This window comes from Pectinophora gossypiella, chromosome 2 (genome assembly GCF_024362695.1).
Source record: "Pectinophora gossypiella chromosome 2, ilPecGoss1.1, whole genome shotgun sequence".
NCBI classification, from domain to species: Eukaryota; Metazoa; Arthropoda; class Insecta; order Lepidoptera; family Gelechiidae; genus Pectinophora; species Pectinophora gossypiella.
In genome coordinates, this window is record NC_065405.1 from 18,274,919 (window position 1) to 18,287,987 (window position 13,069).

Here is a 13,069-nt window from a genome sequence, read left to right on the forward strand (position 1 = left end):
TTTGTTTATCTACACCATGTACGCTATTAACACATATATTTATGGAACACGGCGTTCATGTCTCACTCAGCAGGATCCACGCACCTAATACCAGCGACGTGGTTCACGTCGCGACTTGTGCTGAGTGAGGCGCTTTTGTCTCAGGACGTCCACCACCACTTTATGGTTATTTCGACGAACATCCGTATTGCGATTTTGTAATTGTTTTGTGAAAATTTTAAATAATGTTATTGCCTTGTTTTTGTTTGTAGTGTCCTTTTATAATAAACAATTTTCTATTTTATTCTATTCTACGATAAATTTGGGAATATAACATACTGAAGTAAAATCATGTGTAAATTTAAGAATAAGAATAAGAATAAGGAAGGAATAAAATATAATAAAACTCACCTTCTATATATATCAACATATATTTATTCATTCCTCTTCTTTAAACATAATACTCTTAAGCTTCTTATCCAATTTTATAAACATCCATGACAAACCCAAAAACAATTCCCCGTCTACCAACATTTTACTTTTTAAACCGTATTTCTAATTCCGGCCAGTGTTGCAATCTCACGTAAACATTTTACTCGTGAGATTTTACTCGATTAGAATTGACCTTACACTCGTCCATCCTGACACATCCAATTTCCGAATCTTTCTCCTTTGCTGTAGTCAACAAGTGAGTGATCACAACACCGCCGGAAGGAACCCTCTCTGTCAGCGGTGACGGTGTTAATAAGGCTCTATACAGGTGCTAATTACGTGCGTGACATCCCGCCGTGAATGCCGCTAATTGTGCACGGAGCCTTATACGCAATATGTTGTACTTTGCGTAATAAATGTCTCGCTGACGCGTCAAAGCGGCGAGGGGATTTCTTAAACATTGCGTTTTGAAGCAATTAGGTTGCCGACCACATTAGACGCTACAAGTAATCTAAAGTTGAATTTATTGCCCTCAACAACAACGACCCTGGAGGACGGTTAAGCTATTCATAATTAATAACAATGCGGTTCATACGTTATATAATAACGTTGATATAATGATGTAACCAATTATGATAGTCAATGAGAATGAAACCCTCAATTTGCCACTTTAATCCGTTTGGATACGGTCTGATGTGTAAGCACGTGTTGGTTACTTATAAATATCTTATTTACATCGATCACAGTGATGAGGGTTGCTTAGTTGATATTGCTCACGTCAGGTGGGCTGAAATCTAAAATTAAATCTCTATGTTTAATAATACCTGAATGTTTACTCTGCAAAAGTACTCTTTTGACAGAGTCTGCTACTCTTGTGGAATCGTAAATACTGACTGACAGGCAAGTACTCAACGTGTAGTATACGGTTTCAGTCAGATTCCGAATTGTGTCACGCCAACAATCCTAACCCGTTTCCAGAGTATGATTCGTTGAAAATGACAACTCCTGTCAAATTATCAAATTCAGGATAGGTTTCAATCTGTAAAGCAGTTACACAATTGCCATTAAGGATAGATGACTAAGTACATAATATGTGTCCGGCAGTGTACGGGTGCGGCGGGCAGCTGGTGTTCCTGGTGGAGCCGCCGGCGCGGCTGTGGTTCAGCAACAGCTCGGGCGCGCGCGTGGCCTGCGCCGCCCACGGGGCGCCGCCCGCGCCGCCGCCCGCCGTCAGCTGGCTCGCCGACGACGGCGCGCCGCTGCACGACGTGCCGGGGCTCAGGTCAGTACTGCCGCCTGCCGCCTGACGCCAGCACTGTTGTTGATTGAGCTATCACTGGTGTTGGCAATATGCAGCTTGAATTTATTTTGAACTCAACTTGCTTTATTTTCAATATCTTGTCTTTCGGGATTCTTTCTCCAGTGTTTCCTTCGGTCACGCTTCCAGGACAGCGTCCAAATCATCTCGTTTAATAGTCACATTATCATAAAACATATTTTTTTATATTATTCACCAAATAAACAATCTGAATCAGATTTTTCAAATCTGTAACACCTAATAAAATGTTGAAAGTCAATATTCCAACATGAATCGCAGTATCAAATCAAAGATGACAGTTCAATATGGCCGGCGTCACACATTGCGTGTCCGCGAGCCGAGATTAATACTCCTATCCGCCCAATGACGTAACTGGTCACCAGAGACGGAGCAGAGCGGCCCCCGGGGGCCTGCCCAGCCCTGTAGTCTCGCACTATATAAACACAACTAATGCTATGAAAGTATCACTAAAAGATAGCTTGCAGTCACTCTTGAACTTGCAGTTCCAAGCTGATTAATAAAAAACCGTTTAACAGCAGATGACCGGCCTATCGATTGAAATGTAATGATTAGCAAAGTTGTCTTTGGATAGAGATAGATGGAAAATGCTACAGCGACAGGGCCGTGGCTGTTAAGTTAATGACGATGAACCAACTTACCACTACAACTGACAGACTACAATGTGGAGAGAGCATAACAGTTCAAGAACGTTTAGTGGCTAATTTTACCTGCTTCATATTTCTAGTGAATATCTGTTGGGCTCATGTTGTCCAGGGCCTTGGTCCTAGCGACGCCACCGCGACCGCCATCTTTTTGCCGTCCCCCGTCCTCGCGGCCAATGACTGATGCGCCTGCCCAATGTGCCCACTGTGCCCTTCCAACAAACGCTGGAAGGCAATTAATTCCTGTCACTTCTTGCGCTGACGTAAAAGAAATAAGATAATATGACCCCTTTGACAAAAACTGCGCGAATGGATGTTTGACTGTAGTTGTCTGATTGAGGAGATTTTCGAGTTGAACTGAGTGTAATCTGTTGTTGTCGCTACTATTTTATAGATTTGTAATTTAAAACTACACAAAACATAGCATCACGCCTGTATCCTCAAAGGGATAGCCAGAGGTATATATAATGTACACCCACGTCTCGCCAGTTATGTTTAATAGAGGACGAGTCTATTCCCATTAACCGGGCACAAATCTTAGAAACCACGTTATTAATTTTAATTAGCCAATGATCTATGATCCAAACATGAATTCAAACACATAAAGTCGAATTCTGTATATTCATATCTACCTAGACAACCTTAGACCAACCCGTTATAATAATCTACGCATATTTGATGTGTAATGTTCATTATAACCATAAAGCAGTCAGAGCCACGAGTAATTCTATTAGAAACCCGACACAGCAGAGTGGACCACTCGAACTTTGCATTTTCGTTTCTGGCCGTGCAAGAGACGTAATAACGTTTTAGCATAGAAAGCGTTCGACAAGTAGTGATATTAGCAGGCACTTGTATGTAGTGAGTATTATTGCTTCTAACAACGTTACGAGGCAAGACGGCGCAGTTCAATTCAAAGTTTCCACACGAGAGGCTAGGATAGTTTAACAGCCAGCTGAAGTGGCGGGGATTACCCGCGCTGACGCCTGGACGTCCGGTATCATCACAACTTCACCCGGTAACTTAATGAACTTAGCACACAACTTTGACGGGTACGGCTCAAGATTATACATGCACGTTTTCACCTGAGTTTGCCTGTTATTTTGCAAAGTGTTAATATAACTTTAATATAAGACTATTTATTTCATCCAGGAATTTAAAATTAAATAACCCGAGACGTGAAATAAACGTAATATATATAATAAGTAGAGTGGAACAGATAACATTGAAGTTATGTTACTGAGAAACCATAAAAATATAGTATTTTCACAGTAATATTACTCTAGCATCCTGTTTATTATCTCCACTAAAGTACCAAGATGACAAAGCAAGTAAGAGAACATAATTAACGCGTATGAACATCGCGGTATCTACCATTAGTCATGTCGGGCACACGACGTACTTTAATGAAGCAAGCTCTCACAGTGTCGTCCTTCCCGGATTACTGTCGTAGACACATCTGACATGGCTGTCCGTGACACACAAAATTACCAGGATGACGGTGCACGGGTATAGGAGAGGTCTGGGTAGAGCCCGAAGCGTCCGGGAATAACCGGAGTGACCGAAACGGGCTGGAGGGATCCCCGCCGCGACGCTAACGAAGACAAACTGCTCGCACCGTCCAGAGAATATCAACAAACCGTTTTTATTGACTACATTATACTTATAGTAATGCCAATTCGGACACATTATTACGAAAAGAGCTCCACCAATTTATTTATATTTCCGCTGCGTAGCTGATACAACGTAACACCATCAAGTGCTTCCACATTAAGTGGCACTTTCATCACGGATTCCAATTTGCGTTTTAAATTTTACGCTAAAAAGGACATCAGACGTTGGACCTGACGATTTTCATTTTTAACTCTTCGCCATTTTCCCAAAAAAAAAGGGCGAAAAAGGGTTGAAATGGGGCTCGTAACTTTTGACGCGGTCGTCGCGTCACTCCGTTAACCTCCCGCTCATGTACATAATTTATCAATCATTTATCACCGCGGGGCGTGGAGTGAGGGGGGCAGCGAGGGGGAGGGGGGGGCGGTGGTGAGACGACGCTCTCGTGTTGTCTGATGGATAATGAAAATTGGTCTCAAAGGTACATACAGGTACATATTTTGTAATCGATTCTTGCTATACATAACACTTCATCAGATGGTAGCGTTAATCACTATTAAAATAATTTCAACAGTGTCTAGAAGTATAACAGAACACAAGGTAGCCATATTTGTATTTGGTTTCAGTTCCATTTTCTGAAAGTTTCTTTTTGTCATTTGTCTGTTTCTGAACGTTTACGTGCGAGTAGTCGTTGGCAAGTCGCCAGCGCGGGCCACCTGTCGCCACCAAAGAGTATATACATCACGGTATAAAATCGAGGACGGAGGTTCTAAATTGGTAATTGTCATCATCAATCTTGTCGCCGGCCCTTCCGGCTGATTGGGCGCGAATGATCGCAGCGGCCGGCGGCGGCGCCGCGGGATTAGCGAGCGTCGGCCCTCATACGGGGGCACTAGACCGGAACGGGGTTGATAGACGCCCGGAAATACCTCCTCGTTTATCCTGAAGGTTGTATCCACACTTACGTAATACAGGAAGCGGGTACAATCTGACCTAAATACGTTATGAGAAACTAACCTGATTCTGAACCAGAGTATTTTATACCAATATATTTTAAATCTGTCTGTTTTTGTATTTCCGAATATAAGGTAAGCGCGTCAGGTGGCGGTGACTTATTGACTTGTTCCAGAAAATACGTGGTTATTTGCGAGCGCATTATTCGGGCGGCGCTAAGCGGCCACGCGGGGGCGCTATTCATCTTCGTTAGAGCCGCCCCCCCCGCACTCCCCGCGCCAATAATTGCGCATGATGTATGCTGCCGCCGGAGCCGCACCTCCACGAGTTATGGAGTCCGCTGAGCCAGCACCGCTCGCTCCTTCACAGGATCATAGCCAACGTCTCCACGGTTGTCATATAACTACGTAGCGCAGATTTATTTGTGTTTGTACTAACACTATAGGGTTCAATCCGACTGTGAATTTTCTGAGAGAAACTGCTTGAGGTGAACATTGAGAAGGTGTCAGCATTTTCCGGAACATATCGGCAGCGCGGGCGCGGCGGTGTCGCTCCACTCAGCCGTGAACGCGATAGGGCGCCTCCTCAGCGGCCATTCCAGCTAGAATCACTTTCACCACACTGGAGTGAAGACAAATATGATGCGTAACCTCGTTTACATGCCACATCGCGCCGGTTTATCTATTCAATATTCTTTCCTTTGAGACAAAAGAAATAGCCCGCATATTACCATAAACAGAGCAGTCGGGACGAAAAGCCGCTTTATTTTGTGATAGAAATATTCGTAATCTGTAGACAATACGTTTTATTGGACGAGAAAATTTCGTATTTCTTATTTATGTAGTTATTTATATGCGTAGTTATCAGATCGGAATGAAAGTGGGAGGCAATTGTCCGCCGTTCACACTTGTTCGTTAAGAGCGTCACTGTTCGTGTAAAATTCACAATTTACATGAAAATTGGCGCTCGACGACGCGTGTGCACAATTATCGGACGGTGGAGGCTGCGGGTAGCCGGACGCATCGCTGCTAGATATATCATACGAATTCTATTTTTGATATGGGACACGAAAACTGGGGATACGATTATATATAATTGATTGAAAAAAATATTACTGTTTCTGCAATAAAATACTAGATATATATGTCATTCGATTGAATAAGAAAAGTCTTCTACTACTTATGAAATTACAAGGTTGTTTTTCATGTATGCAGAGGATTACCAACGTAAAAACCACGACAATTCAAATGACCGAATCCTACTTGCCTCGCTGACGGGTCAGTACAGCCGTCACTTTCGGAAGCTATCTCCTGGAGGCAGCCCCGCGGGCGCGCGCCGCCCGAGGCGAGGCACAAAGCATGTCGCGGACATGTGACAGGGCACGGCGCCACTCGGAAAAACGTCCGATAACTGTGACATCCACTCTGTTAGGAACCCGCCGGCTACTCCTATTGCAGATACACCTGCGGACTATAGGTAGGCTTTATATAATACAATGACAGTTAAAACAATCTAGAGAACTGTATCGATGTCATGTTTCGAATTATATATTGTTCTACTATGTCACATAGTAGTATACTCTCTCGCGGTGCTAGGGCAGCTGTAAGACTAAACTAAGTAAATTTATACGTATGTGTGTAATGTGTATGTATGTGTGTGTATAATATGTTCTCAAAGGCATAAAAAGAGCAGTTTAAAAGCTATTGAATTTCCTTTCACGGAATTATTCCGTCGCATCGACAGCCTGTTAGTTTGAAAAGACGGTCGGAGTGTTCCCACTGTGCGATTTACTTTTACATCGAGTGTCGGGAACCCATAAACCGCTTGGTGTTTGCGGCTCTCTCGTTTTATTTTTACTCCGACAGTGTCGCCGGGACCTTTCCCTCCGTATCACCCTCTCTATTGGCATTTATTTCTCGACCCTCGCTTTATGATTCCTTTTATTTTTGGATGGATCAGATTCTATTTCCAACGGTCTCGCGGAATGACAACTGTGCGCTTTTCCAGGGATGTTATTGCCGTTATATTTCAAAGCCATGTTGGTATTCAGCGGTCTTGAAAAGCATTGAATTTGGGAATAGCTTTTTCACTGTATAGGTACCCTTTCATTTATACTCATGTCAAACTAAACTGTTATTTTTTTGCGCCATAATCCTTAGTGTTGACGGTCGTGACCTTCCTTCTGCATCAGTTTCCCTCGTACGATCTTCCTCCATCTGTTTCCGTCGCTGGCGGTGTGGAGGGCGTCGTGGACTGTACAGTCAAGAGCGGTGCGGGTGAGGTCATATTCGTGTGCGTCCACGAGGCCTGTTCTCATTTATTTTGCCTGTTACGAGTTCTCGAGGTTGTTACCGTCTTTTCTTGCAATGTGACTGGAGTACTCAACAAATGTAACATAGGACGTTCTAAGTCATACCCAAGGTGTTAAGGATATTTAATTATGAATTTATAAATTCGGACCTTTACCACCACCAGATACCAGTGTGAAACGAAGTTCACAGCCACCAGCGCCCCCTGAAATGGTATATTTATTACTGACTGAGAGCCCTCCAGTTGTCTGCTTAAGTATTTAATACCTTTAAGAAAATGTGAACTAAAATAATTATATTAAATCGATCTTTATAAATAACGAAACGGACGCTCAGCAAAATTACTCTCATCTATTTTAGACCCTCAGAAAAAAATAGTAGACACCTCTTAAATTAATAGAGAGAAAAACCAATAATTCTACTTTACTAAAACGATCAACGTCAAGAGAATGGAGAAACTTCAACCTACATTTTTACAAAAAACTAAGTGTATGTACACGCGATAATGTTCTTTCGTTCTTCTACATATATAAGTATATTTTTAACTTGTTTAAAAAACTACAGCAATTTGGTGTGGAAGTAATAACCGTTGGCGCATCAATCAGCGCGCGGACGGCGCCGACAGAGACGCATCGCGGCCGATCGTGGCTCGTCTCACGCGCAGGCTGCGTACACACAACACGATAATCGCACGATGATCTTTTGCTGTGGTAAAATGTAAAGTAACAAAAATCCGGCGACGTAGATAAATCTATAAATTGTGAAGAAAAAGTGTGGTCGGGAAAGAACAAATGCCGCTTACATTACCCCTTATTTTGTCTGTGTGGCGTAACGTTGGAAGGGTATCCCTGTGGGGCTTCGACCAATACAAGTACGACGTTTACCTACGCTAACAGTATTCACTGTATCTATTTGCGAAAGTCCGTCTTATTTGTGGCGACGTTCATTGACATGAGTTGAGTATCTTCACGACAATTCAGACGTGCCCGTTAGAAAATTGAATTGTACAGCGACGCCTGCGAGCAAACATAATACTTCTTTTTCGACTTCCATCTTCAAAAGTATGTTGCTTTCTAACCCCTAGTCCTCTAGCCACTCTCTGAATACACAATTTGTTATAGAAACTACAAAGTATTCAGTTGCACCGTACCCGCATGTTTGAACGCAGCGTTAGACTTGTAACAGACCATCCTTTTTTGTTGGTTTACAAAACTCGATTGATTAAATGCACAGCAGCGCAACACAAAAGAATAGAAAGTCAATTTTATGTCTTCTAAACTATTTTAAACTTGACTTGTCTTACTGTTGCTTAAAAACTAGTTTCCAAAAGTCTAATAGGCAAAAAAATGGTTCAACAAAAACGGTTACCTAACATTCAATACAATTTTTGTCAGCGAAAACGATAAAGCAAAAAAGTATTAAATTAAATTCTTTATAAGCGCAAAAGTAGACTGGCGATATTTCGTTGGCGATGGAAAGCTTTGCCGTTAGACTGTTGACAATTAAACGAGCTAGGTATGCGTAAAACGGCTTCGATCGGCGATAAAAGTCGGTCGTCGTTGGGGCATAAACCTGTGCAACTCGGCGCTCGTCTGCGCCGCGCCTTATTGGCAATAGCCAGTGAGCGCGGGAACGATTGCCCTCGACCCGCACTTACCTTGTTACGAGTTTTGATATCGGACGATAAATACACTATGATACGTTATTACTCGCTTAATGTGTTCATCTATGAATGGCTTTTCTACGTTATTTATATACTTACGTTCATAGTAAGAGTTCTTAGTACGTATTTAGAATGCTGGTCAAGGATTATTTAAGGCCGCCAGATTGTGCTGTATCTTTCGTCCATTTGTGTAAATTTGTTTTATATTTTGTGTGCAATAAAGTATATTTGATTTGTTTTTGATTATTTTTAATTTTTTGTTTTGCAAACATGCCTTCAAACAAAAATATCTAGTCAAATAAAACACTTTCTATTTTAAGTCGAAAAAAAGACAACTCATAAAAGATAAGACGCAAGGTCCAGGAAAAATACCTGACAATCAGTCCTCGGAACCAATAAAGCAAACGTTGGTAAACTAGACTAACAACGGAGCGTAGTGACAATATCGAATTACCGCGTTCTAAGTCGTCGCTCCGTTAGCGTTTGTTAAGAGCTGCGAGGTCCCGTGAAGATCTGGTCATTGCCGTGGGGCGCAGGGGACAGGGGACGGGGGACGGGGGACGGTGGGGGGACGTGATCACCTGCGTCCGGCTCTAACGAGCACCCGCTCGCCCGTGATACTGGATCCGGCCCTGACCTTCGCGAACTTCACCGCCCCCTGTCGTCCCTTCAAATATATCCATAGAGCCCGATAATTTAAATTATACTTCAAAGTTTGGCGTCAAAAAGGAATTTAAGTGAAAAGAATGTGAAAAACCTCAGTGAAAAGTTTAATAATGAAAATGAGCAGAAAAAATATCCAAGGGGCCCAATATTAATGTCTGCGACACGGGACACGAGAAACAATATTTTTTTATTCGGTTATTATAATATAAATCAGTGTGTAAGTACTATAAATTATAGTATTATGTTATCATGGATAATTGTTTATAATAATGGTCAGTCTAAATGACTACAAATAAGGAAAATGAGTCTCAGCGACAGAAAACTATTAATATAATTACGTAATGTACTTGTTGGACAATGGAAAAGATAATCTTGGTGCGAGAGAAATGAGTCTGTCATTCATCTGGCAGTGGAAGTAATGTAATTATGTTTCGTTTAGATATTCAGCGATGGATGTGCGGCGCGCGTCACAACGGACGCGTTCCAATTGCCAACCAGTCAGACAATATTTCACGTAACGAGCGAGAACCCGTGATGTATGGACTGAGGATCGACCGTATAACCAAGTAGATTACTAATGTTTCTTTTTTCGCTTAGAAATTATTGAGGGGGGGACGCACGCTGTGTTTTAATTGGTTTTCACATAAAGCCGCCAATTACCATGTACCATTAAGTCTCTTTTGTAACTATTCCTTATTTTATTTTTGTGCAATAAATAATAATAATAATAATAATATAACGTTTATAAAGGATATCTGAAAGTTCACGGAGATGGTCGCGATTGGTCTCAGGCGACATGTATTGTCACATCTGGTCTTTTTGTCAGATGTTTTGACAGAACCCGTGCAACTGTTGTTAATGGTCTAATCTAGAGGTTGTCTCGTCGATGTCTTGGAGCTAACTATAGCTTGTAGTGTTATGTACTCTGTGGTAGAGGTTGGTGCCGGCATCCAGTCGACACGCTCCAATACAATAATACTCCTCTGTCACTATATTTTATCCACGATCACAAAAAATCCACAATGGAATTGAATAAAATTGGCCTCAGACAAAAGAAATAAATTGAAAGTGGAAAACGAACATTCAAATAATAGTTACACTAAAATTCATGTTGTATTTTATATGTCAGCTGCATTGTGGATTCTGAGAATATATTGCATTTAATTGTTTTGCAATAATATTTTTAATTGTTCTTGATTTATTCGTCAAAAAGATTGGTATTTCAATTTAATTACATAGACCGATACAAGAAACATTGTCGTGTTGTCAAGAATTTATAAAGAAATAATCTTTCTTTTTGATAATAATTCCTCTACGTACATCCAAAAATTCAGTACAACTCAGTGGTGCAGGGCCCAAGCCGGGATTCGAGCCCGTGACCTACAGATGTCACTTTAGATATAGTGCAATAATAAATAGTAACAATGAAAGCTGTACATCCAGCTGTACAAAGTAGGTACTTAAGTAGGCTGAGGCGGCGCTCCATCACACTGCGTCATCCCGGGACGCGGCCCCGCCGCCGGCCTACGAAATAACTTTCTCTGCAAACACTGACGAAAACACTATTTAACACTATCCATTATACTTAGTATTTGAAAGATGTTACAGAAGTCACGCTATGTGCCTAATTACATAAAATCCGATGATAGTCTCTACACTTTAGTTAAACCGATCCTGGAATAAACTTTATACTGACAAACGATACTTACTACTTACTTTATACTACTACTACATTACTACTACTACTACTTTTTTTTCTTTTTACTTTTTTTTACTTTATACTGAGTATGGATGATGTATAATGTCGAACACAATGTAAAAATTATTAACGATTACATAAATTAAATTAAATTAAACGTCAAATTCTATTCAGACTACCTTATAAAGAATATACGTATAATACATACACGCCGTCACGCCTGCATCCCTATAGAGGTGGGCAGAGCATTTAAGACCTGGTAAAGTAGCGTTTATACAACGGCGTATTATATACGCCTGACGCACAAAGAAACTCAAAGATGTGAAAAGGTCTCTTAACGGTCATACACCTTATTGCTGGTGCGACCGTGGTCGCTAGTGGAATAGGGCCCTAATATTCCGACTAGAGAAAGTACTAGAATATTGCATATTCAATTCGTTCAATTCTTTATTCACAACAAAATATATTAAAATGGTAAACGATACGTGTAATTAAATGTTATTGGACTATGATTGTTAAAGTCCCTCCCTGCGGATTTACAGCTACAATACAAAGTTATCAAGAGAATGATCTACAAAGCAAGTAAACTAAAACAACAAGACACTTTAAATTATTACGGAGGAAGAATAATTAGGTTTAACTTTCTGTGTAGCGCGAGCCAAAACTAGCTTGTAAGTTGTAGCTGTCGGAATCACAGCGGAGAGATAAATCTGTGGGATCGCTCCAGAGGGGACACTTTGTGTGATTCCACGGGAAATTAGCATACGTGGACGGCCGGGTTGGTAGGGGATGGCGGGGATGGTGAGGATGGTGGGGATGTGTGGTGGTAGCGAGTGGCCGGAAGCTCCAGCTCATTACAGCCTCACGGCGCAAACAAGCAGCTAAACTAACTCAGCACTATGTTAACGTTCCTATATTTGCACACTCGCGACCGTTTCACCCGCATATTTGCTTACTGTTCAGTTTTCTCATGTCCCTTGTGTTGTGTTGCAAGTGGCTAATAGTAACATTCGCAAAACTAATACTATAAATGTCAATTGAATCTTCTTCTTTGCGAGTCGATGGCGATCGAAGCTAAATTTTTGCTGACCAATAATTGGCCACGCTTACGGCATTGTCAGTGGCTTCGTACAGGTCTTCAATAGTGCAGGTGTTAGGGCACTTAGGACAGCACAAAAGGTGAGCCATAGTTTGTGGTGATACTCCACACTCGCAATCATCGCAACCATCAACCAGGTATCCCCACCTGCAGAGATTATCCTTGCAGCGGCCCACCTGTGTCCGGAGCCTATTTAAAGACTTCCATGTGGGCCACGCTAGATTACTTACAGGCGGGAGACCCTCCGATGGCGCGATAAAAGGGGCGGGAGAACACTTCCGCCGCCAAAGATTTAAGCGGGCTTGGCTAGGTTCGGAATCCAATGGAGCCACCTCTTTAAGGAAGCTGTGACGACTTTTAAGCCTTTGAGGCACCGAAATGTCACCATGCATCGGAATTCAAGTCAATTGAATAGTAAGCCATTGTTCCATCTAAAGGCATCAAATGTCTATAATTCTTACCGAATATTATGAACATATTACGTATCTTTAGTTTTATTGCCCATATACAACTATTGCACCTGCACGATATTAAAATAAACAGGTAAAACTTCTGGAAGTAGTCGGTTAAACTTTATGTATTCACGTTCGCAAGTTATGGCGGCGCAATAAAATTTCAGCTCGTGAGGTATTCATACCGTCTGCTTGTAAGTTTACGTTCAAACGATGACGTATTAA

At 41.6% G+C, this 13,069-nt stretch overlaps 1 protein-coding gene across 1 annotated transcript in view; it reads left to right on the forward strand.

The window, feature by feature from the left end:
• Positions 1 to 13,069, forward strand: part of LOC126375910 (Down syndrome cell adhesion molecule-like protein Dscam2) — a 91,817-nt gene that overhangs the window by 20,698 nt on the left and 58,050 nt on the right. The window contains exon 2 of the mRNA XM_050023004.1: positions 1,516 to 1,693. Within this exon, the coding sequence (XP_049878961.1) occupies positions 1,516 to 1,693 (178 nt within the window). The remainder of the gene's footprint in view (positions 1 to 1,515; positions 1,694 to 13,069) is intronic.